Source organism: Elephas maximus, chromosome 9, assembly GCF_024166365.1.
Source record: "Elephas maximus indicus isolate mEleMax1 chromosome 9, mEleMax1 primary haplotype, whole genome shotgun sequence".
Classification (NCBI taxonomy): Eukaryota; Metazoa; Chordata; class Mammalia; order Proboscidea; family Elephantidae; genus Elephas; species Elephas maximus.
Window position 1 is genome coordinate 231,074 of NC_064827.1, and position 27,062 is coordinate 258,135.

The 27,062-nt window shown below is 46.5% G+C and overlaps 1 protein-coding gene across 1 annotated transcript in view; it reads right to left on the minus strand.

The window, feature by feature from the left end:
- Positions 1-27,062, minus strand: part of CACNA1B (calcium voltage-gated channel subunit alpha1 B) — a 310,032-nt gene that overhangs the window by 198,707 nt on the left and 84,263 nt on the right. Inside the window, exons 7-10 of the mRNA XM_049896435.1 lie at positions 26,858-26,961; positions 22,723-22,838; positions 22,003-22,059; positions 20,720-20,809 (exon numbers count right to left, since the gene is read on the minus strand). Of these exons, the coding sequence (XP_049752392.1) occupies positions 20,720-20,809; positions 22,003-22,059; positions 22,723-22,838; positions 26,858-26,961 (367 nt within the window). The remainder of the gene's footprint in view (positions 1-20,719; positions 20,810-22,002; positions 22,060-22,722; positions 22,839-26,857; positions 26,962-27,062) is intronic.

A 27,062-nucleotide genomic window follows, 5' to 3' on the forward strand; every position in this document is an offset into this window, starting at 1 on the left:
GGGCTGGGTAATCTTTGTGGTTTACTCATTTGTGGGCATGATACTTCTCACCACCTTGTCCAACGGGCAGGGCAAGTTGCTCAGTTATGGTACAACAAGGCAGGTTCAGTAGAGGGGCAGGGGCAGGGGCAGGGCTGGGTTTTTCGTGGCATGTACTGGGGCTGACAGGGTGGAGAAAGTGGGCAGTGCAGGGCAGGGTCTGCACCTGTGCTGCTTGGGGGTGTGGTGCTCAGTACATGGCGCAGATAGGTAGGAGGGAATGGGAGGATGTGATGCATGGAGCTAAGTGGGTGTGAGGAAGAAGAGAAAGAAACAGCAGCCAAATAAACAAAACAAAAGGTGCTGTGGGAGCCTGCCATTGGAATGGCACAGACTCAGAAGGTGTGTGCTGGTGGCTTTCTAACCAGGTGGTACAGTCCATCAAGAAGTGGCAGAGTTGGCACATGTGGCTAGGTGGGAGGGAGAAAGGAACAGAAGGAAGGGAGAGAGAGATAAGAAACTGAGAATAAAGAGAGAGAAAGGCACATGTGGCCAAGTGATCAGGACAAAGAAAGGGAAGGAAGGTAGAGAGAGACCAAGAAACCAAGGGAAAAAAATGTCAAGTGGTTGGAAGGAAAGAAAGAAAGGAAGGTAGAGACAGAGACAAGAAACTGAGGGAAAAAAAGAAAGAAAAAACAAAAAATGCCCCAGGGAGCCCACTGGAAACAGCACCCCAGCTGAGCAGTGCTGCATAGTCCATCAAGAAGGAACACGGGGGGGGCGGAGCCAAGATGGCGGACTAGGCAGACGCTACCTCGGATCCCTCTTACAACAAAGACACGGAAAAACAAGTGAATCGATCACATACATAACAATCTACGAACCCTGAACAACAAACACAGATTTAGAGACGGAGAACGAACTAATACGGGGAAGCAGCGATTGTTTCCAGAGCCTGGAGCCAGCATACCAGTCAGGTACGGCACAAGCACAGAGACCTGCTCCACCCCCCTGAACTAACCCCGGGAGGGGGACTAGCCGGTTCCACGGGCGGCATGGGACGCAGCCGTTAGGAGAAGTCCCCGGGAGGCAGTGACTGATCTTGGAGCAGAAAGAGCAGCATCTGAGCCGGGGAACCGTCCCACAGGGATTTGGACTGCACGCAGGTACGCCATAAACACGGAGAGTTGCTCCACCCCCTGAACTAACCCCGGGAAGGTGACCATCCGGGTCGCGCGGGCGGCGTGGGACGCAGCCGGTAGGAGAAGTCCCCGGGAGGCAGCGACTGGTATTGGAGCGGGGAGAACAGCGTTCCAGCCGGGACACTCGGTCGCGGCACAAGCACGGGGAGCTACTCCACCCATCTGAACTAACCCCGGGAGGGGGCCCACCTGGTTCACGGGGGCGGCACGGCCACGCGGCTGGAGGGACGAGAAGTCCCCGGGAGGCAGCGACTGATTTTGGAGTCGAGAGTGCACCGTCCCAGTAGGGGAGCCTTGACGCTGGGCGTGGGGCTGGAAGCGGAGGATCTGACCGTGACTCCAGCGGGCCAGACCCCCCGGGGGCAATCTCCACACAGACAGCACACATAGGCGACGTGCCCGCGGGAATCTCAGATATAATAGTCATTCCAAGCAAGACAAGCAACTCTGGCTATATTCTGAGGTGCTACTCTCCTATCTCTCTGTTCCCTCCCCCACCCTCCCCAGGCGGCTTCATTAACATCTGAATAGCCTGAGCCAGAGGGAGAACTCTGATAGGGATCTGACTGCAATTTTTTTTTTAGCGGATTTTCTGGAAAAACTAGTTTCCCAGTGATGGCTCGGAGACAACAATCCATATCAAACCACTTAAAGAAGCAGACTGTGACAGCTTCTCCAACTCCCCAAACAAAAGAATCAAAATCTTTCCCAAATGAAGATACAATTTTGGAATTATCAGATACAGAATATAAAAAACTAATTTACAGAATGCTTAATGATATCACAAATGAAATAAGGCAAACTGCAGAAAAAGCCAAGGAACACACTGATAAAACTGTTGAAGAACTCAAAAAGATTATTCAAGAACATACTGGAAAAATTAATAAGTTGCAAGAATCCATAGAGAGACAACATGTAGAAATCCAAAAGATTAACAATAAAATAACAGAATTAGACAACACACTAGGAAGTCAGAGGAGCAGACTCGAGCAATTAGAATGCAGACTGGGACATCTGGAGGACCAGGGAATCAACACCAACATAGCTGAAAAAAAATCAGATAAAAGAATTAAAAAAAATGAAGAAACCCTAAGAATTATGTGGGACTCTATCAAGAAGGATAACCTGCGGGTGATTGGAGTCCCAGAACAGGGAGGGGGGACAGAAAACACAGAGAAAATAGTTGAAGAACTTCTGACAGAAAACTTCCCTGACATCATGAAAGACGAAAGGATATCTATCCAAGATGCTCATCGAACCCCATTTAAGATTGATCCAAAAAGAAAAACACCAAGACATATTATCATCAAACTCACCAAAACCAAAGATAAACAGAAAATTTTAAAAGCAGCCAGGGAGAAAAGAAAGGTTTCCTTCAAGGGAGAATCAATAAGAATATGTTCTGACTACTCAGCAGAAACCATGCAGGCAAGAAGGGAATGGGACGACATATACAGAACACTGAAGGAGAAAAACTGCCAACCAAGGATCATATATCCAGCAAAACTCTCTCTGAAATATGAAGGCGAAATTAAGATATTTACAGACAAACACAAGTTTAGAGAATTTGCAAAAACCAAACCAAAGCTACAAGAAATACTAAAGGATATTGTTTGGTCAGAGAACCAATAATATCAGATATCAGCACAACACAAGGTCACAAAACAGAACGTCCAGATATCAACTCAAATAGGGAAATCACAAAAACAAACAAATTAAGATTAATTAAAAAAAAAATACACATAACAGGGAATCATGGAAGTCAATAGGTAAAAGATCACAATAATCAAAAAGAGGGACTAAATACAGGAGGCATTGAACTGCCATATGGAGAGTGATACAAGGCGATATAGAACAATACAAGTTAGGTTTTTACTTAGAAAAATAGGGGTATATAATGAGGTAACCACAAAAAGGTATAACAACTCTATAACTCAAGACAAAAACCAAGAAAAACGTAACGACTCAACTAACATAAAGTCAAACACTATGAAAGTGAGGATCTCACAATTTACTAAGAAAAACGCCTCAGCACAAAAAAGTATGTGGAAAAATGAAATTGTCAACAACACACATAAAAAGGCATCAAAATGACAGCACTAAAAACTTATTTATCTATAATTACCCTGAATGTAAATGGACTAAATGCACCAATAAAGAGACAGAGAGTCACAGACTGGATAAAGAAACACGATCCATCTATATGCTGCCTACAAGAGACACACCTTAGACTTAGAGACACAAACAAACTAAAACTCAAAGGATGGAAAAAAGTATATCAAGCAAACAATAAGCAAAAAAGAAGAGGAGTAGCAATATTAATTTCTGACAAAATAGACTTTAGACTTAAATCCACCACAAAGGATAAAGAAGGACACTATATAATGATAAAAGGGACAATTGATCAGGAAGACATAACCATATTAAATATTTACGCACCCAATGACAGGGCTGCAAGATATATAAATCAAATTTTAACAGAACTGAAAAGCGAGATAGATACCTCCACAATTATAGTAGGAGACTTCAACACACCCCTTTCGGAGAAGGACAGGACATCCAGTAAGAAGCTCAACAGAGACACGGAAGATCTAATTACAACAATCAACCAACTTGACCTCATTGACTTATACAGAACTCTCCACCCAACTGCTGCAAAATATACTTTTTTTTCTAGCGCACATGGAACATTCTCTAGAATAGACCACATATTAGGTCATAAAACAAACCTTTGCAGAGTCCAAAACATCGAAATATTACAAAGCATCTTCTCAGACCACAAGGCAATAAAACTAGAGATCAATAACAGAAGAACGAGGGAAAAGAAATCAAATACTTGGAAAATGAACAATACCCTCCTGAAAAAAGACTGGGTTATAGAAGACATCAAGGAGGGAATAAGGAAATTCATAGAAAGCAACGAGAATGAAAATACTTCCTATCAAAACCTCTGGGACACAGCAAAAGCAGTGCTCAGAGGTCAATTTATATCAATAAATGCACACATACAAAAAGAAGAAAGAGCCAAAATCAGAGAACTGTCCCTACAACTTGAACAAATAGAAAGTGAGCAACAAAAGAATCCATCAGGCACCAGAAGAAAACAAATAATAAAAATTAGAGCTGAACTAAATGAATTAGAGAACAGAAAAACAATTGAAAGAATTAACAAAGCCAAAAGCTGGTTCTTTGAAAAAATTAACAAAATTGATAAACCATTGGCTAGACTGACTAAAGAAATACAGGAAAGGAAACAAATAACCCGAATAAGAAATGAGAAGGACCACATCACAACAGAACCAAATGAAATTAAAAGAATCATTTCAGATTATTATGAAAAATTGTACTCTAACAAATTTGAAAACCTAGAAGAAATGGATGAATTCCTTGAAAAACACTACCTACCTAAACTAACACATTCAGAAGCAGAACAACTAAATAGACCCATAACAAAAAAAGAGATTGAAACGGTAATCAAAAAACTCCCAACAAAAAAAAGTCCTGGCCCGGACGGCTTCACTGCAGAGTTCTACCAAATTTTCAGAGAAGAGTTAACACCACTACTACTAAAGGTATTCCAAAGCATAGAAAATGACGGAATACTACCCAACTCATTCTATGAAGCCACCATCTCCCTGATACCAAAACCAGGTAAAGAAATTACAAAAAAAGAAAATTATAGACCTATATCCCTCATGAACATTGATGCAAAAATCCTCAACAAAATTCTAGCCAATAGAATCCAACAACACATCAAAAAAATAATTCACCCTGATCAAGTGGGATTTATACCAGGTATGCAAGGCTGGTTTAATATCAGAAAAACCATTAATGTAATCCATCACATAAATAAAACAAAAGACAAAAACCACATGATCTTATCAATTGATGCAGAAAAGGCATTTGACAAAGTCCAACACCCATTTATGATAAAAACTCTTACCAAAATAGGAATTGAAGGAAAATTCCTCAACATAATAAAGGGCATCTATGGAAAGCCAACAGCCAATATCACTCTAAATGGACAGAACCTGAAAGCATTTCCCTTGAGAACGGGAACCAGACAAGGATGCCCTTTATCACCGCTCTTATTCAACATCGTGTTGGAAGTCTTAGCCAGGGCAATCAGGCTAGACAAAGAAATAAAAGGTATCCGGATTGGCAAGGAAGAAGTAAAGTTATCACTATTTGCAGATGACATGATTATATACACAGAAAACCCTAAGGAATCCTCCAGAAAACTACTGAAACTAATAGAAGAGTTTGGCAGAGTCTCAGGTTATAAAATAAACATACAAAAATCACTTGGATTCCTCTACATCAACAAAAAGAACACCGAAGAGGAAATAACCAAATCAATACCATTCACGGTAGCCCCCAAGAAGATAAGATACTTAGGAATAAATCTTACCAAGGATGTAAAAGACCTATACAAAGAAAACTACAAAGCTCTACTACAAGAAATTCAAAAGGACATACATAAGTGGAAAAACATACCTTGCTCATGGATAGGAAGACTTAACATAGTAAAAATGTCTATTCTACCAAAAGCCATCTATACATTTAACGCACTTCCGATCCAAATTCCAATGTCATATTTTAAGGGGATAGAGAAACAAATCACCAATTTCATATGGAAGGGAAAGAAGCCCCGGATAAGCAAAGCACTACTGAAAAAGAAGAAGAAAGTGGGAGGCCTCACCTTACCTGACTTCAGAACCTATTATACAGCCACAGTAGTCAAAACAGCCTGGTATTGGTACAACAACAGACACATAGACCAATGGAACAGAATTGAGAACCCAGACATAGATCCATCCACGTATGAGCAGCTGATATTTGACAAAGGACCAGTGTCAATTAACTGGGGAAAAGACAGCCTTTTTAACAAATGGTGCTGGCATAACTGGATATCCATTTGCAAAAAAATGAAACAGGACCCATACCTCACACCATGCACAAAAACTAACTCCAAGTGGATCAAAGACCTAAACATAAAGACTAAAACGATAAAGATCATGGAAGAAAAAATAGGGACAACCCTAGGAGCCCTAATACAAGGTATAAACAGAATACAAAACATTACCAAAAATGATGAAGAGAAACCCGATAACTGGGAGCTCCTAAAAATCAAACACCTATGCTCATCTAAAGACTTCACCAAAAGAGTAAAAAGACCACCTACAGATTGGGAAAGAATTTTCAGCTATGACATCTCCGACCAGCGCCTGATCTCTAAAATCTACATGATTCTGTCAAAACTCAACCACAAAAAGACAAACAACCCAATCAAGAAGTGGGCAAAGGATATGAACACACATTTCTCTAAAGAAGATATTCAGGCAGCCAACAGATACATGAGAAAATGCTCTCGATCATTAGCCATTAGAGAAATGCAAATTAAAACTACGATGAGATTCCATCTCACACCAGCAAGGCTGGCATTAATCCAAAAAACACAAAATAATAAATGTTGGAGAGGCTGCGGAGAGATTGGAACTCTCATACACTGCTGGTGGGAATGTAAAATGGTACAACCACTTTGGAAATCTATCTGGCGTTATCTTAAACAGTTAGAAATAGAACTACCATACAACCCAGAAATCCCACTCCTCGGAATATACCCTAGAGATACAAGAGCCTTCATACAAACAGATATATGCACACCCATGTTTATTGCAGCTCTGTTTACAATAGCAAAAAGTTGGAAGCAACCAAGGTGTCCATCAACGGATGAATGGGTAAATAAATTGTGGTATATTCACACAATGGAATACTACGCATCGATAAAGAACAGTGACGAATCTCTGAAACATTTCATAACATGGAGGAACCTGGAAGGCATTATGCTGAGCGAAATGAGTCAGAGGCAAAAGGACAAATATTGTATAAGACCACTATTATAAGATCTTGAGAAATAGTAAACCTGAGAAGAACACATACTTTTGTGGTTACGAGGGGGGGAGGGAGGGAGGGTGGGAGAGGGTTTTTTTATTGATTAATCAGTAGATAAGAACTGCTTTAGGTGAAGGGAAAGACAACACTCAATACATGGAAGGTCAGCTCAATTGGACTGGACCAAAAGCAAAGAAGTTTCCGGGATAAAATGAATGCTTCAAAGCTCAGCGGAGCAAGGGCGGGGGTCTGGGGAACATGGTTTGCGGGGACTTCTAAGTCAATTGGCAAAATAATTCTATTATGAAATCATTCTGCATCCCACTTTGAAATGTGGCGTCTGGGGTCTTAAATGCTAACAAGCAGCCATCTAAGATGCAGCAATTGGTCTCAACCCACCTGGAGCAAAGGAAAATGAAGAACACCAAGCCCACATGACAACTAAGAGCCCAAGAGACAGAAAGGGCCACATGAACCAGAGACCTACATCATCCTGAGACCAGAAGAACTAGTTGGTGCCCGGCCACAATCGATGACTGCCCTGACAGGGAGCTCAGCAGAGGACCCCTGAGGGAGCAGGAGAGCAGTGGGATGCAGACCCCAAATTCTCATAAGAAGACCAAACTTAATGGTCTGACTGAGACTAGAGGAATCCCGGCGGTCATGCTCTCCAGACCTTCTGTTGACACAGGACAGGAACCATCCCTGAAGACAACTCATCAGACATGAAAGGGACTGGTCAGCGGGTGGGAAAAAGAGAGAAGAAAAAAAAAAAAAAAAGAAAATAAAAAAAAAAAAAAAAAAAAGAAGGAACACGGGTGGCACATGGTACCAGGTGTCTGGGAGCATAAAAAGGAAGGAAGGTAGAGGAAGACAAGAAACCAAGAAAAAAAATGCCCCCAGGGAGCCCAAAGGCATGATGGTGTGGACCAGGGCAGGAGCTCCCCAGCCAAGCAACACTGCACAGCCCATCTAGAAGGAGTGAAGATAGCACATGGCACCAGGTGTTTCAGAGAAAAGAAAAGAAAGAAGGTACAGAGAGGCAAGAAACCTAGAAAAGGAAAAAAAATCCAAAGGAGCCTACCAGCTTGGCAGCATGGACTGAAGAAGTGGCTCACCAGCTGAGTGACACTGCACAGCCTATCAATAAGGAGCAGAGGTGGCACACAGTGCCAGGTATTCAGGAGAAAGGTAAGAGAGGAAGGTAGAGAGAGAGAAGAAACTGAGAAAAGAAGAAAAAATGCCCCCAGGGTGCCCACTAGCGTGGCAGTGCAGACTGGGGAAGGAGCTCCCCAGCCAAGTGGCACTGCACAGCCTGTCAAGGAGTGAAGATGGCACACAGCACCAGGTGTCTGGGAGAACAGAAAGGAAAGAAGGTAGAGAGAGACAAGAAACCATGAAAAGAAAAAAAAAAAAACCCCAGGGAGTCCACTGGCTTGGTGGCATTTACAAGGGAAGTGGTTCCCCAGCCAAGCAGCACTGCTCAGCCAGTCAAGAAGAAGTGGAGATGGCAGACAGCACCAGGTGTTCATGAGAAAGGCAAGGAAGGAGGTGAGAGAGAGAGAAGAAACCAAAAGAAGTCAAAAAAAAAGCAACAACAGCAACAACAAAAAAAAATGGCACTGATGGAGCCAGCTGGTGGGGGCAAGACGAATCCAAGCAGCAAGGAGCCAGCATCTCCTTGGCCAAGGGACTTCAACCCACTGGAAAGTGGTGGAGGCCATGAAGGAGAAAGAAAGGTGTAGGGTGGGAAAGTGTGTATCCCTGGTTACCGAGTACTCTGACTCCTGCTGGGAGCTCTGTGAAGCTACATTCACATACTCCTTGTACGCCATTCTTGGTGGTTAAGGGGTCCAAGATGTTGAATCCGTGCCATGTTAGCTGATAGGGGACCTCCACTCCATAGCTCTCCTTGTTCTCTGTTCTCTGTCAGTTTCTTATTCCATTTGGTACTTGGATGAGTTCTTTATCTATTCGTTTGATGCTTAGGGTTCCAGGATTGATGTTTGTATCAGTTTTACTTCATTTTTCAGGTCTTTGCTGTGGAGGGACAGTGTGGTACTTCTGTCTATAGCACCAAGTTGGCTCTGCCTCTCCCAGTTGTGAGGATTTTTGTTTTCTTTATGTTAAGGTGTAATCCATACTGAAGGCTGTAGTCCTTGATCTTCATTCAAGTCCTCTTCACTTTCAGCAAACAAGGGGGTGCCATCTGTATATCGCAGGATGTTAATGAGTCTTCCTCCAGTCACGATGACACATTCTTCTTCGCATAGTCCAGCTTCTCAGATCATTTGCTCAGCATACAGATTGAAAAAGTATGGTGAAAGGATATAACCCTGACACACACCTTTTCTGATTTTAAACCATTCAGTATCCCCTTGTTCTGCTTGAACAACTACTTCTTGGTCTATGTACAGGCTTTGCGTGAGCACAAATTATGTGTTCTGGAATTCCCATTCCTTGCAATGTTATCCACAGGGCTAAATCTGTAAAACTTTTATAAAAAAAACCTTTTGGGTAAATCTTAATAACTTGGATTTGGCAATAGTTTCATAGATATGACAAGATAAACACAAGCAACATAAGAAAAAAATAGGTAAATTGTACTTCACCAAAATTCAAATTTTTGTGCCTCAGAGAACACTATCAAGAAAGTAAAAAGGCAACGCAAAGAGTAGGTAAGAATATTTTCAGATCATATATCTGATAAGGGTCTAGTATGCAGAATATACAAAGAATTCATATTACTCAACAACAAAATGACAAATGCTCCAAGTAAAAAATGGACAAAAGACTTGAATAAACATTTCTCCAAAGAAGATATACAAATGATCAACAAACATATGAAAAGATATTCGACATGATTAGTCATTACCAGTACCAGTTGCCACTGAATCAATTCCAACTCATGGTGACCCCATGTATGTCAGAGTAGAACTGTGCTCCATAGGGTATTCAATAGCTTATTTTTTGGAAGTAGATTGCCAGGCCTTTCTCTCAGGTGCCTTTGGGGGGACTCAAATCACCAACCTTTCAGTAGCAGCCAAGCATGTTAATCGTTTCCACCACCAAGGGATGCTGATTAACCATTATAGAATTGAAAAGTAAAACCACAGGATACCTCTACACCCACTAGGATGGTTATAATAAAAAATAAAAATAAAAAACAATAGGTATTGGTGTCTTAGGCTGGGTTCTCTAGAAAACCAAAGTGAATATATGTATTCACAGTGGAGAGAAAGAGAGAGAGATTTATATCAAGGAAATGGTCATGAGGTTGTAGAGGCTGAAAAGCCCCAAGTGCATGGGTCAAGCTGGAGGCGTCTCCTGACTCACAGAGCTGCAGAAGCTGACAAACTCAAGATTGGCAGGTCAGATGGCAGACCTCTGGCTCACAGGCTGTGGAGGCTGACAAATCCCAAGATCAGCAGGTAAGCTGCTAGCTCAAGTCCCAAGAACCAGAAGTCAGATAGGAGCCAGCTGCAGGATCCACAGTGAGCAAAAATCCAGCATGCTTTGCCAGAAAGTCCACATATATTGGCTGCAAGCCACGCCCCAAAGAAACTCCCTTTCAACTGACTGGTTCCTCATAGCAGCTCTCATCATGGAGGTGGTCACATTATATCAGATCTCATTATGGAGATGATTACATCATTACACAGCTGCCAAACTACATCATAACTGCCAAACCACTGAGAATCATAGCCCAGCCAAGCTGACACACAATCTTAACTATCACTGTCCACACCTTGTCACCCTGGCAGTACACATCTCCTTAAACTATACACAATCTCTAAATAGAGACAATTATAAACCCATACTTGTGCCTAACATGATACAACTAACATACGTACAGCCAAAAACACACTAGCCCTGTTTACATCTTATATTTTATAAGAAAACAAAAATATTTCATGCACACATACAAGGATGAAATAATAACAATTACAGTCCTCATTTCTGCAACTGGTCACATGGTCATAGCTGGTATTTACAACTGTCTTCTTCCACTACTTATTCCTTATTCCCTTTATCCTCAGCTAGTCATGGTTCTTTGCCTAGTGGGGTGACCCACACCTTCACACCTGAAGGGTCTGGGCTATTAGTAGTCATGTCAGAATTGGGTTGCTGTAGTTTTAAACTAACTTGAATCACAGGGCATGGTAGTACTATAAAAGACGTCCAAGGGATCTCCTGTATTTCAGACCTACTCTTCTTTACCTCCATTATGTAATATCAATCCAATTTCCTCTTGGTAATCAGGATCAATCACACCAACCAATACAGTAACTCCCTTCTTTGCCTGTTGATCCAGAGGCATGAGGAGCCCAAAGTGGCTGAACATCATTCTTAACCTCCAGTTCAAAGGAATCAGTGTTGTCTCCTGGTGGAAGCATTCTTCCCTTTGGAACTAAGCCCTCTAGACATGCAGAGCATTGAGTCATGGGGACACGAAGCAAAAATTTTGGGAGTGAGTTACTAGGGGTAATAGTGTGTGGTGCCACTTCCATTTCCACCTCTTGATTCCTGGACCCAGAAATCCTGGGTAAGGGAGAAAGAGCACCATATATTCAACACTGATTTAGAGCATATACAGCCTCCTGGAGAACACTGCCCCAAACCTGCAAGGTATGGCTACCTAGCTGGTGTCATAATTGTGTCTTTAGAAGGCCATTCCACTATTTTATCAAGCCAGCTGCTTCAGGATGATGGGGACCATAGTAAGACCAGTGAATTCCATGAGTATGGGCCCATTGCTGCATTTCATTTGCTGTGAAGTGAGTCCCTTGATCTGAGATGATGCTGTATGGGATACCATGATGGCGGATAAGGCATCTTACTTATCCTTATCCACAGATAGTAGTTTTGGCAGAAGCACTGTATGCAGGGAAAGCAAATCCATATCCAGAGTAAGTGTCTATTCCGGTAAGAACAAAAGGCTGCCCTTTCCATGATGGAAGTGGTCCAATGTAATAAACCTGCCACCAGGTTGCTGGCTGATCATCTCAAGGAATGGTGCCATACTGAGGACTCAGTCTTGGTCTTTGTTGCTGGCAGACTGGATGCTCAGCAGTGGCTGCAGCCAAGTCAGCCTTGGTAAGAGAAGTACGTGTTGCTCAGCCTGTGCACAACCTCCATCCCTGCCACCATGGCCACTTTGTTCATGAGCCCATTGGGCAATGACAGGAGCATCTGGGGAAAGAGGATGACTGGTTTCCACAGAACGCGTCATCCTATCCACTTGATTCCTAAAATCCTCCTCTGTCAAGGTAACCCTTTAGTGAGCATTCATATAAGACATAAATATCAACATTTCTTTGGCTCATTCAGAGAGGTCTACCTACATGACTCTTCCCCCTACCTCCTTGTCACCAATTTTCCAAACGTGTTCCTTCCAAGTCCCTGACCATCCAGCGAAACCATTGGCCACAGCCCATAAATCAGTATACGATCACACATCTGGCCATTTCTCCTTCAAGCAAAGTGAACAACCAGTTGCACTGCTCGAAATTCTGCCCATTGGGAGGATTTCCCTTCACCACTGTCCTTCAGAGAGGTCCCAGAAAGGGGCTGTAGTGCTGCCGCTATCCACTTTTGAGTGGTGCCTGTATATTGCACAGAACCATCTGTAAAACAGGCACCAGTTTTATCTTCCTCAGTAAATTGGTTATAACGAACTCCCTACAAGACCACAGGTGTAGACTGCAAGAGGGCATATAATGTGACAGGAGTGGAGACCATGGGCATTTGGACCATTTCTTCATGCAACTTATTTGTGCCTTCAGGTCCTGCTTGGGCCCAATCTCATATATACCACTTTCATTTAATGATGGAGTTATGCTGTGCACGTCCAACTTTATGGCTCTGTAGATCAGACCACACTCAACTCAAGATGGGGAGTTCAGGCTGCATGGTGACTTGGTGGCCCATGGTTAAGTGCTCAGTCTCTACTAAGGCCCGGTAACAAGCCAAAAGTTGTTTCTCAAGAGGAGAGTAGTTATCTGCAGAGGATGGCAGGGCTTTGCTCCAAAATCCTAAGGGTCCATGCCGTGATTAACCAATAGGGGCCTGCCAAAGACTCCAAACAGCAACTCTATCTGCCACGGACACTTCAAGCACCATTGAATCAGCCAGATCATAGGGCCCAAGTGGCACAGCGGCTCGCATGGCAGCCTGAACCTGCAGAGCCTTTTCTTGGCCTGGGCCCCACTCAAAACTAGCAGCTTTTCAAGTCACTTGGTAAAGAGGCCAGAGTAGCATATCCAAATGAGGGATATGTTGCCTCCAAAATCTAAAGAGGCCCACCATGCATTGTGCCTCCTTTTCAGTTGTAGGATGGGCCAGACGTAATAACTTATCTTTCAATTTATAAGGAATATCTCAACACACGCCACACCATACCCACACCACCGGGCCCCTAGAAATTTCACTGAGATGGAAGGTGCCTGATTTTTTTTTTAATTGTGCTTTAAGTGAAAGTTTACCGTTTAAGTTAGTTTCTCATACAAAAATTTATACACACATTGTTACATGACCCTAGTCGCTCTCCCTATAATGTGACCGCACACTCCTTCCCACCCTGGATTTCCTATGTCCATTCAACCAACTCCTGTCCTTTTCTACCTTCTCATCTCTCCTCCAGACAGAAGCTGCCCATTTAGTCTCATGTATCTACTTGAGCTAAGAAGCACACTCTTCACGAGTATCATTTTATGTCTTATAGTCCAGTCTAATCTTTGTCTGAAGAGTTGGTTTTAGTTTTGGGCGAACAGAGAGTCCAGGGGCCATGTCTTCCAGAGTCCCTCTAGTATCATGTATAACATTAAGTCTGATCTCTTTACCAGAACAGAATTTGAGTTCAGCACCCCACTTTTCTCCTGCTCCATCAGGAACTCTCTGTGGTGTTCCCTGTCAGGGTGGTCATCGGTAGTAACTGGGCACCATCTAGTTCTTCTGCTGTCAGGTGCCTGAATTTTTGTTGGATTAATTTTACAACGTCTAGCATGCAATTTTTTTTTTAGCATGCAAATGTTTTACCAATAAGTCCAGAGTCATTGACACTTCTTCCTTACTAGGTCCAAGCAGCATAATATCATCAATATAATGGACCAGCGTGACATCGTGTGCAAGGGAAAGGTGATCAAGTTCCCTGCTGACTAAATTATGATATAGGGTTGGAAAGTTGATATACCTCCGAGATAAGACAGTAAAGTTGCGTTGCTGCCAACTGAAGGCAAACTGCTTCAGCTTGTCTTTCGAAAGGCATTGGCCAGATCAATAGCTGCATACCAAGTACCAGGAGATGTATTAATTTGTTCAAGCAATGAAACCACATCTGCAACAGCAACTGCAATTGGAGTCACCACCTGGTTAAGTTTCAATAATCCACTGTCATTCTCCAAGATCCATCTGTTTTTTGCACAGGCCAAATAAGCAAGTTGAATGGGGATGTGGTGGGAATAACCATTCCCGCATCCTTCAAGTCCTTGATGGTGGCAGTAATCTCTGCTATCCCTCCAGGTATGCAGTATTGCTTTTGGTTTACTATTTTCCTAGGTATGGGAAGTTCTAATGGCTTTCACACGACTTTTCCTACCATAACGGCCCTTACTACACTTGTCTGGAATCTATCGTGTGGGTTCTGCCAGTTGCTGAGTGTATCTATTCCAATTATCCATTCTGGAACTTGGGAAGTGATTGGTTCGGGGATCCAATGGACCCACTGTGAGCTGAACCTGAGCTAAGACTCCATTAATAACCTGACCTCCATATGCCCATACTCTGACTGGCGGGCCACAGTGACATTATAAGTCTCCTGGAATTAGTGTCAGTTCAGAGCCAGTATCCGGTAATCCCCCCAAAAATCTGATTATTTCCTCTTCCCCAAAGAACAGTTACTCTAGCAAAAAAAAGCTGTAGATCCCTTTGGGGAAGACTGGGAGAAAGATTATCAGCATAAATTTTGGCAGTGCAGCGGGGTCCTTTCTCAAGGAAACCCAGCCTCCTCTTCATTCAAGGGGTTGTGGGTCTGTAAACTGGCTCAAGACTGGGAATTGAGGGGCATGACTCTCTATTCTGATAATTCGAGTTAGACTGCTGTTCACTTGACCTAGAATTCTTCCATTTGTACAGATCAAGTAAATATTCAGTAGACTTCCAATCTATTTTACTTCTAGGGACACCATGACTAAGTAACCAACATCATACATCCGTATGAGTCAGACTATTCTGATCACTGCTTTGATTCCACTGTCCATTACAGTAACCATGCCCACCTTGTCTTTGTAGATTGAGTGCCACCACTTGTCCTCTAGCACCACAAGGTCCAATCAGCCCCATGTAGTTAGGTGTCTTAATTCAATTAGGGCAGTTCCACACCATCAAATCTGACTTACATAAAACAGCAATCACGGCAGTCTTCAAGGATGCTGGGACTCCCTTCACAAATTTGTTCTTCATCACCGTGGTAAAAGGTGTGTCATCTGGGCACTCCATCTGTGGGTCTGTGAGTCTAACCTGATAAATCCACTCTAACATGCCAATTTTCCTAAACCTTTGGATACTTTCTTCTACAGTATACCAAGGCAAGTCTGGCACTTCAACTTGATTTAATGTGGGCCACTGCACAATCCATGCTTCAGCAAACCAACCAAATAAACTATTCGACCCTTTCCTAACCTCTCAAGCCAAAACACTGAATGAAGAATCTGTGCTTAGTGGGCCCATATTAATAAACTCAGACTGATCCAACTTTATGTTCCTTGCACCATTAACCCGTACCCTTAATAGACATTCCCACACATATTCCCCAGGTTTTTGTTTGTATATATTAGAAAACTCAAGCAGTTCTTTTGGATTGTGGTGTACCTCCTCCTGCATCACACTTTGCTCTTTTCCTTTTGGGGCTCACTAGGACATAAGTCTAGTTATAGGTCTACAAGCAAAAATGGTTGGTGGGAATGTGTTCTGAGAACATTTAGCAATGTCTTATAAGGCATTTGCCTCAGATGATGCCCCAGCCACCTCCCCAGGGGATGACTCAGACAAAGGCTCTTGAGACATAGCTGGGTTAATCTCATCAGATGGGGACAGAATGGCTAGTGGTTTTATTGAAGAGGGTCACTTAGCACACAAAGATGGAGTAATCTCTTCAGATGAGAGTGAGAGGGCTGGCTCTGTTGGCAGGAGTGGTTCAACAGAACTTAGGACCTCAGTGTCTCCAGATTGCTGGTTATCTGCCCATATGTCCCCATCTCAAGCTTCAGGAATACATTTCTTCCTAATCAATGCTGTCACTTTAACTTCAGACATCATTCGAGGTTGGGAATTCAATTGGTGTTGTAATTCAACCATTTAAGACTCTGGATTTGGTTTTTGGCAATATCAGCTCTGTTACCACAAGAAATAAGGCTTTCTTTGAAGCCACATGTGGAAACTTTGAGGTTGTTGATGCAATACTTGAGCTGTGAATCTGAAGCTCTGAGCTCATCTCTTTCTTTCACCACTTTGTCTAGCATAAATAGGACCAATCAACCAGCTTCCTTATTCTTCTGATTATGACAAAATTGTAGAATGGTATCAAACATGTGATCACCCAGAGCCCTGCCTCTCACCAATACCTGATCTATTGGTGGTGATAATTTCCATATTTTTATTGCCACATCATGGCATGGATTAGCAGTGGCCTCTTTACTAGTGAAAGCAGAGTAATCAACACCTTTAAGGCTAGCCAGTCTTGAGAACCAAGTTAGAAAACTCATTCTTACTATTTTGTTTCTTTAGAATCACCCAACTCCTGGTACCAAACGTTTAGGCTGGGTTCTCTAAAGAAGCAAAATGGAGAAGAGAGAGAGATTTATATCAAGTAAATGGCTCATGAAGTTGTAGAGGCTGGAAAGTCCCAAGTCTGTGGGTCAGGCTGGAAGCTTCTCCTGACTCACATATCTGCCGAGGCTGGAAAACCCAAAATTGGCAGGTCAGATAGCAGGCCTCTAACTCACAGACTGTGGAGGTCAGCAAATCCCAAGATCAGCAGGTAAGACAGCAAGCTGCTGGCTCACAGTCTACGGAGGTTGACAACTCCCAAGATCAGCAGGTGAACTGTAAGCTCAAGTCCCAAGAACTGGAGGTCAGGTGAGGAGCCAGCTACAGGATCCAGAGTGAGCAAAAATCCAGCAAGCTTTGCCAGAAAGTCCACATATATTGGATGCAGGCCATAGCCACAAAGAAACTCCCTTTCAACTGACTGGCTGCTCATAGCAGATCTCATTATGGAGGTGCTTATATCAGATCTCATTACGGAGGTGATTACATCATCACATACCTGCCAACTACATCATAACTGCCGAACCACTGAGAATCATGGCCCAACCAAGTTGACACACAACCTTAACCATCACAGTTGGTGAAGGTGTAGAGAAACTGGAACCTTCATCTATTGCTGGTGGTATTGTAAAATGGTGCAGCTGCTGTGAAAAATAATTAAGTGGTTCCCCATAAGTTAAACACCATGTGACCCAGGACATGGTATATGCACAAAGGAATTAAAAGCAGGCATTCAAACAAAAGTTTGCACAACGATGTTCATTGCAGCATTATTTACAATTGCCGACAGGTAGAAACAACCCAAGTGTCCATTAGCAGACAAATGCATAAACAAAATGTGATGCATGCCTACAACGGAATATTATTCAGCCATAAAAAGTATGAAGTCCTGATACATGCTACAATGTGGATGAATCTTAAAAGCATTATGCTCAGTGGAATAACCTAGACACAAAAAGCCACATATTGCATGATTTCACTTATGTAAAATGTCCACAACAGATAAATGTATACAGACAGAAAGCAAATTAGTGCCTGGTGGGGGCGGGTGGGGGGAGGGGGAGGCAAGGGGAGTGAAGTGAAGGACGTACAAGATTCTTCCATTAGAAACAGAGACCATGAGACTGGGTCAAAAAAAAAAGAGCAAAACCCACCCAACCGCTATTTACAAGAAGACAAGTCGGCACTACCTCAGAGGGTCTCACAGCCTTCCAAGCCTCTCTAGCGATGACTCTCAGCCTTAGGTCTGCAGCCCACACTTCTCCCCCAACATGTACCCATATATCAAGGGCCTCCTTGACATCTCTACTTTCTTCTCCAAGAGGCATCTCAAACCCAGCATGTCCTAGCCTGAGCCCTTGACGTTGGTCCCCACAAAACCCATGAGCCCTGTGGTCCTGCCTCTCAGCCAGCAACTCCTCTGTTCTTCCAGTGGCTCAGCCCAAAACCTGCAGAGGTCCTTGACTCTACTCTCCCCTCACACCCCATGCCCCACTAGTCAGCAAATCCTGTTGGCTTGTCTTCAAAAGATATCTTAAATCTGACCATGCACCATCCCCTTCACCAGACCTCCAGTCCATACCCCGTCTCGCGGACCCTTTGATCTATCCCAACACAGCAGAATGCTGACCAGACACAAGCCAAGTGACACCTCCCTTTGCAAACCCACCACAGCTGCCCATTCAGGTAAAGCAAAAACCAGCGTCCCTCCTGGCAGAGCCCCTGCATAGGGCCCTCCATGACAGCCCCCCTCTATTTCCTCTCTTCTTGCTCCCCCCAGCCTATGGCACCTGCTCCGGCCATGCTGGCCTCCTGGATATTCCTCACACATGCAGGGCACAGTCCTGCCTCAGGATCTTCACACTTGTTGCCTGGAGTGTTCTTCCCTCCGGGGGTCCCTTGAGCTGACTTCCTCACTTCCTTCAGTTTTTAACTCAGAGGAAACATTTTCCCTGAGGACTTCTCTAGCCACTCCATCTAATATTCCGTTCCCCCGTCAAGTCCCTCTCTTCCCTGCTTCACTTCTCCTTCACACAGAGCACAATCTGACCCACTACATAGCATCCATAGTATTTTCTCTATTGTCTGATGCCCCCACTGAAAGGAAACTCTAGGAGCTGAAGGGGCTTCACTGTTCTGGTCAGTGGTGTCTCCCCAGCAACTTGGACTGCCACTGGCACATGGTGGGCACTTACCAACAAATGCAGAATGAATGAATGAGCAGCTGGATAACTGTGCATAGGAGGGACTGAAAGGATGATGAGGCTGTTATCTGCAACTCTATGGAAACAATTTTAACAACTCAGAGAAAAGGGATGATTTCCTAGCAAAGTATAAATTTCAAAACTGGTCCAAGTTCTTCTTCTTCTTTTTTTTTTTTTAACTGTTACATGTTGTAGAAAAAGATTTTTTTAAAAAACTAACTCCCAAGTTCACTTTACAAAATAGAATGAAAACTCCAAGTAAGATAGGAATAGAAGGAAACTACTTAAAATGGTAAACTTGGAAGAAAATGTAATGAAATGACCAAAAATTCAGATCTATAATAAATATCAATGCCTGATTAAATGACCAGATAAACACAAACAACCCACTAGAAAAATAGGAGATATGAAGAGTCACCAAAAAACAAATCCAAGTGGGAAACTAACACTTATAAAGAGGGTCAAAACCACTAGTATTGATCGAAACAAGAGTTACAATCCCAACGACTTATCACTCTATACTCATCAAATTGGCACTGAACTGGCAGAAGTCAGAAGGAGCCAGGACATGCATGCAAGAGGAGGGGCAGGTGTCCCCCAGCGCCGCAAGTGGAGCTGTGAGGAGCCACAGCCTTCGTGAAAAGCACTATGATGACAACTCTTAAAATTCGAACACTCTCTTCCCCTCGGCAGCCCTGCTCTGCGAAGCTGTCCCACAGCAATTAATTCTCAAGAGTCAGGACAGTTGTTCACAAGGATTTGGGGTCTGCATTTTTCGTGGTGGAAACAAACAAACAAAAAAACTGGAAATAAGTGAATGACCATCAGTACGGAACAAATTATGGTGATCCCACTTGTGGGATGCCAGGCGGCAGCCCAAGAGTGAGTGAGGAGACTGGCTGACTGGGAGGGCTTCCAAAGGGCACTGATGACAAAAGACTGTATAAAACCATTTTTGTAAATAAAAAAGACGCCCAAAACTCTGTGTGTGTGTGTTTGTGTGTGTGTGTGTGTGTGCACGTTGTCTAAGGTACGCATGGAAAAATAAGAAAGAGTACCCTGTAGGCTGTTAACATGGATTACCTGGGCCTGAGTGGGGACAGGAAGCCCCAAAAGGAAATCTATATCTACACCTATATGTCTACCGTTAAAGAGTTCTGTTTTCACATGTGTGATAAGAAAATCGGAAGCAGATCTTCTAATGCAGGTCTACCACAGACAGCTGGCATCAGATTAGATCTGACTTGGCACCCCATAAAGAAAACTGCCACTGCAAGTATCTGCCCCCCCTCGCACCGCTGAGTGGGGCCCCTTTGTGGTAGGAGACACACTAACAGGAAGTCCGGTAGCCAAAACCCTCCACATGCTCAGAGCAGCAGCAACACCTGGCTGGAATCGAAAGCACAGGGGTTTGTAGGATTCTCCAGAAGGGGCACAGCCCCCTCCCACTTCCTGGGCCAGGCAGAGACACGGGGTGGGGGGACAGTCCTCTTGCCATTGGGGCAGATACCACGAGATTATGGAGATGGTGGGTAGTGAGGAAGGAAAGGAAGGGAGGGTGACCCCAGGGATCTGGGGGATGGGGAGGCAGGGCCAGAGGGCCTCGGGACTCACCGATGGCGCCTAGGTCAGCAAAGCGGTCCTCACCCTCCTCAGCGTGGATCAGATCGTTCCTGCTTTTCTTGGTGGCCGCTCGCTTCAGCACTGCTTTAAACAAGGGCAGGGAAGGCCTGGGTGAGCCGGAGCCTTCAGGGGGCTGCCTCTGGTGGGGAAGGGTGAACTTCAATTGGGCTGGGCTAAGGATGTGCTTATCCTTCCTGGGAAGGGGCAGCCTGTCCTGGGGCTGAGGCCCAAGCTGAGGCCGAGGTAGGGCAACCCCTAGGCCCTTTGGGTCCCTCTCAGTTACCACAGCAGAAGGGACAGGGAATTTGAGGGTAAGTCCCTGCCTTTCCCTTGTCTCCAAAATGAAGTCAGTAGGGAAGGCCTAGCTAACAGAAGACAGAGACCAGGCCGCAGAGGGTGGCCCGGCCAAGGTGTAGCTGGGATGCTGGGCCTGACCTGGCCCTCCCTGGGCCCATCTCCTCCCACTGCCTGGGTCATGCTGAGAGCCCTTTCCGTGGTCTCTGGGTGCAAGTGTCACTCTGAGCACTGGAGACAGATAAAACTCATGTTGAGCCTGCAATTTTAAAGCTTCTAGAAGTAGTGGCATCCACCAGAATTTTCTATGATGATGGAAATGTTTTCTGTGCACAAACCAGTATGGCAGCTGCTAACCACACCGAGCTATCGAGCACTGAAATGGGCTCTGCCCAGCCAGAGGGCCACAGAGGAAAGCCTGAGGCCCAGAAAGAAGGGGAGCCAGCACTGCCCCACCCCCCTATCTGAGTTCCGAGGGCACCCTCCACCTGAGGCCACACTTCAGAACACCACCTCACACAGACCCTCCCTGACCAACAAAGACAAAGGAAAGGACACAAACAGTCAGGGTGAGGGTGGGCTACGCCCTAGCTGGGGTCCTGCCCTGTCCCTCAGAGCGGGTGGCCCCAGGGCACAGGGAGCCCTACTGGCTCTGACAGCACAGGGGCCAGGCCCAGAGAAGAAGCAACATGGCCAGGGGCAGTTTGGATCCACTGCCTCCTCCTGCCCTCTCTCCTCCATCCTCAGGTGATGAGCCGTTTCCCAGGATCACCATGGTCTCACTAGGAGGTGGAGCCCAAACCACCTGGCACCATGTATGTGCTGTGTGGATGCACACATGTGCCTGTGCATGTCTGCATCAGGACAACGGTGTGCAGACAGCATCACCTGTCACACATGCAGGCGTGGGCCACGCGGCTGCCCACCCAACCCTCAGGGTCCCCCCGTACCCAAGAGACAAAGGCAGGAGAGCCACCTACCATCCAATGGGGATTTCTCCTCCGCATTCTTGTCCTCCTCAGCCAGCATGACCTCCTCTGTGAGAGAGACCCTGCCTCAGTTACAGCCCTCCTGCTATCCTCCACTGGGGCTCATCCCCGGAACACCCCAGCAGAGGCTCAGCTCTGCGAGAAGGCCTGCCTCCCCAGCAACTATGCTTCCAGAAGCCAGCAGGGCCCAAGGCCAACCTTTCTCTAGCAAGAAAGGCCACCCCTCAGCAGCCCACTGACAAGGCCAGGGAGGAGGGCGGGGCAGCTGCGGTGCCCCTGCAGGCAACCATCCCGCAGTATATGCATGGGAGAAGGCACTAGAGTCTTGCATAGGATGTGAGCAGGCAGCTCTATGGAGAAAGTCCAGCCTGGGCTCTGGCGGCAGGTGAGTCAATGCAGAGAGGGCTCAGGTCAAGGCCAGGCCACAGGGTCTGGCAGGCAGAGCTCTAGCCTGGGCCAAGCCGGAATCCTCCATTAGAAAGGCCAATGTCCTCAAGGCCACCATCGCCCCTGGTGCCAGGACCCCAGGTTGGCTGGAGAGAAACTCCTGTCACTATAAAGCCCCCAAGATGACCTCAGCTTTCCTCCACTAGACTGGGGGTTGGGGTCTTGTCCACACCAGGGCCAGTGGCCCTTGCTGCAGCCTGACGGACTCTGGAACGGGGTAGGGACAGACCAGGGCAAGACAGCCCCACTCCCGCTGGCTCTCACCGGCCTTGAAAATCCACTCTAGGTACCCATTGAGCTCCCGCTCAATCTGCTGCTGTCGGCGGAGCTTCAAGAAGGCACGACGGTTCTCCACCCTCTCACGCTCTTTGGCAAACTCTCTGTAGATTGTAGGGGCCAAGAAGGTCAGCAGATCAGGTGAGGGAAGCCACGGCACCTGCAGCCCCACAGGTGGGAGGCCCCCAGAGGCAAAGGGGACCAGGCAGAGGCTAGGACAGTAAACACAGACCATAGGCCAACCCCCCCAGGAAGGCCATCTGCCTCTTCTACCTGTGTGCTCGAGCCAGAAATCCTGTCTGCAGGGCCCAGGAAGACCCTACTTCTCCAGATCCCCACAGTACTTAGAGGCAGCAGCTTAATTCCCAGAGGGGGCGTTCCAGAGGGCAGGGACCACTCCACAGCCCCTGGCTCAACAGCACCTAGGCACATACACACATACACACACACACATACACCATGTACCAGATCCTATCATATGCTGTCCAGACCCTGCAGACAGCTTCCGGGCAAGAATTTCCCAGAGGAGAGCCTTCACTTGGCTTCCTTGTGGGTTCAGGCCAAGGGCCATTTCTAGATAAGGAGGAACCAACAGGGACAGGATAAAAGGGACCTCAGGGCAGGGCAGAGGTGGAAGAAAACATTCCAGAGTCCATGTAGCCTCCTCTACCAAACCTGTGAGGCTCATGAAGAACAGAGAGAAGAGAGACCCTCTGCCCTCCTGAGCCCCAGCACCCTCTCAGCTTCTCCTGACTCTACAGATGTAGGGAAAAGCAGAGAACAGACACTCTCCCTGAGCCCCAGGAACCCCAGCCACCATAGCCACACAGCCAAACTTTGCAACTACTAGTGCCCCAAAGAGGCCATTCTCTCTCACGAACACAGGCTCACTCTCACACATGCATTCACACACACACACACATGCAAACTCACACATACACACACACACACACGCAAACTCACACATCCACACACACACACACACATGCAAACTCACATATCCACATATATGCACGTGCATGCACACCTGCACCCATACACACACACATTACGCATGCACACCTGCACATGATATGCACACATACGTGCACACACACATGCATTTACTCATATGTGTACACACATACACATGCATGCACACATATATGCACACAGAGGTGCACAGTACATACATGCACACATGCACACACCATTGCACGCAGCAGCACCAGCCTGGCCCAACGTTCTCAGCTCAGGCTTGGAGCGAGATTTGGTCCCCAAAGGTCTGGCAGGTACCACTCGCACCCCCGTGGGAAAAGAGCAAGACCTGCTCTCAGCCAGGTGGCTGTCCCCCTATAGGAGGAGAAGCCTCTGGGCTCTAGTGGAGAAGGCCTGGCAGGTCTGACTCCTGGCACACAGCCACAGTGGGAGGGGAGCACTGCTCCCAGCCAGGCCTGACCCTGAGCCTGTGGCCTCAGGAAGCCTCAGGACCTGCTTCAGCCCCAGGAATGAGATGAGATGCTCCTGCCCAGATCTCCTGCCCTTAGCTTCTGGAGGGTCCTTTCTGGCCTCTTGTTATGGACTGAATTGTGTCCCCCAAAACATGTCTTGTAAATTCTAACCTCTATGCCTGTGGTTATAATCCCATTTGGGAATGTGTTGTCATGGTTAATGAGACAGAATTAGTGTAGGGTGTATCTTGAGTCAATCTATGTTGAAATACAAAAGAGATCAAACAAGCAAGCAAAAGAAGCAGAGATGGGGGAAAAGAGATGCCAAGCCACATGGAAATCGTCCAGGAGCAGAAGCTAAAAAGAGATAAGGACCTTCCCCTGGTGCCAACAAAGAGAAAAAACCCTCCCCTAGAGATGGCACCCTGAATTTGGAGTTCTAGCCTTCTAAACTGCAAGAAAATAACTTTCTGTTTGTTAAAGATTTCTGCTTACGGTATTTCTGTTGTAGCAGCACTGGATAACTGAGAAACCTCCCAACCCACCTGTGGGGCAGGAGAGCTGGCTCAGGAAAAAAAGTACAACCCATCTAAGAGCCAGGAGCAGAAGCTCGGCTGTGGCGGCCTGGCCCAGCCCAGAGAGCAGCCTCATCTTACCCAGGCTCCGGTGTCTCACACTCAGCATGCTGATTAGGCTCCTCTGGGAGGCTGCAAGGGTGAGAGCCAGGGAATGGAGGAGAAAGTGGCTGGCCAGCAACCTGCAGGGTGGGTTGTCTCCAGTGTGCCTAGCTGTCCAGGCAACAACCAATCAGTGGTCAAGGGTGCCGCTGCTGCCTCTGAATGTACCCAGCATAGGATCCTCGGAAGCCCAGTGACTACTGGCTTAAAAGGCCCCCATCCTAAAAAGACCAGACTTAACGGTCTGACTGAGACTAGAAGGACCCCAGAGGCCATGGTCCCCAGACCTTCTGTTAGCCCAAGACAGGAGCCATTCCCAAAGCCTACTATTCAGACAGGGATTGGACTGGACTATGGGATAGAAAATGACACTGGGGAAGGATGAGCTTCTTGGATCAAGTAGACACATGAAACTGTGTTGGCATCTCCTGTCTGAAGGGGAGCTAAGAGGGTAGAGGGGGTCAGAAGATGGCTGAATGGACACAAAAAGAGAGAGTGGAAGGAAGGCGTGTGCTGTCTCATTAGGGGGAGAGCAATTAGGGGTATATAGCAAGGTGTTTATAAATTTTTGTATAAGAGTCCAACTTGATTTGAAAACTTTCACTTAAAGCACAATAAAAATTAAAAGAAGAAAAAGGCCCCCACCCTCATCCGACCTCCCAAGGCTAGAGTCCCTCTGGAGGATCTGGGTGCCTGAAGGAGGGCTCAGTGGCGACTGATGAAGAAAATCACCCTGTATCACCCCCCATCTCTACCCATAGCCAGGATGCTCCTCAGAGGGAGAGAGCTGGGAAGGTCCAAGGTTCATACCCTGCTTGGCTAGGGGACACTCCACAGGGCTGGAACACTGCCTCAGCCCTCCACCTTCAGTCTTACGCCCAATCCCTGCTGCACGCTCTCTAGCGTGTGCCGCACCAAAAGGCCCTGACAGTCTACCTCTCACCTCGCCCAACATCCCCAGTGTCTCCCCAGCCTTCCCACCCATGCACTGTCCTGCAGTCCACAGGAGCTACACCCTTTGCGCCTCCTCGGGGTGTCCACTGCCTGGACTAACTTCCCCCTTCCTGTACCTTCTCATGCCTGGTCCCTTTGGGTCTCAGCTGAGATGCTTTTTCCCCAGGTGCCTCCTTCAAGATCCAGGCCCTTCCAGGCTTCCAGCATGGGGGTACCCCATGACCCAAGCAGGCCAGGAGCTCTGCACATCCCTTGTGCTGTAAGGTACTTCCAGAAGCAGGGCAAGGCTACAGACATCCTCCTTGGTCCCAGTTGCCTCCCCCAGGCTGTTCCTTTCCAATCCAATGGGACAGCTGCCCTTTAATCCACCAGACTCTGCCCCTGATCCCCCCAGGAGCCTGGAAGCAGGGATCTACACAGGGAGGGAGCCATGTCCTCCAGCTGTGCAGGGACCTGAAGGAAGGCTGGGGCTCAGAGGCAGGCCAAGCCCCATGACTACCTCCTTCCCAGCACAGCTTCCCTGGCCCCTGTCCAGGCTGTGTGCCCAGGGCTGGGTCAGGAAGGGGCTCTCTCCAGGAGGAACTCCCAGCCTTGCACCCTCTTGCCATCTACTGGAGAGATGACCAGAGTGGAGGGGACAAGCCTAGGGTCAGGAGTGGAGTGGATGCCTCAAGAGTCATTGCAGTGGACACTCAGAGGGCTGCCCCCCTTCCTTGGAAGCCCCACCACGAACACACCCAAGTAAGATACAGCAGTCCCTCCCCAGGGAGCAACAGATCCTGAGGCTCTGAGGACAAAGGCTATGGGGAGGTTAGGTAGGGTGGAGATGGGGAGGTCAGGGCAAAGGGATGGTCCAAGGAGGGGTCAGGATGGAGGCATAAGGAAAGGTTGTCCAGAGCCAGGGAGGCTGGGAACACCACCTGCCCATAGAGGGGGAAAACTGTGGGGTGGTGGCCCCCACCCTGTCCTCCCCATGTTGCACACACTGTGTCTGCCTCCAACACTGTGCCCCTTGCCCTGAGCACACAGAGGGCACAGTCTACACCCTGCACAGTCTCTTACCCAGAGAGCACGCCCAGTACCAAATTGAGCATGAAGAAGGAGCCAATGATGATGAGGGGGATGAAGTAGAGCCAGTTCCAGGTGTTACCAGCCGCGTCATTGGTCTGCAAGCAACAAGAAGAAGGTGAAGAAGGGCAACTGGACAAGGCCCATAGCCCCAGCCACAGAGGCTACCCCTGGTGGGCAGCCAGAGCCAGCCAGCCTC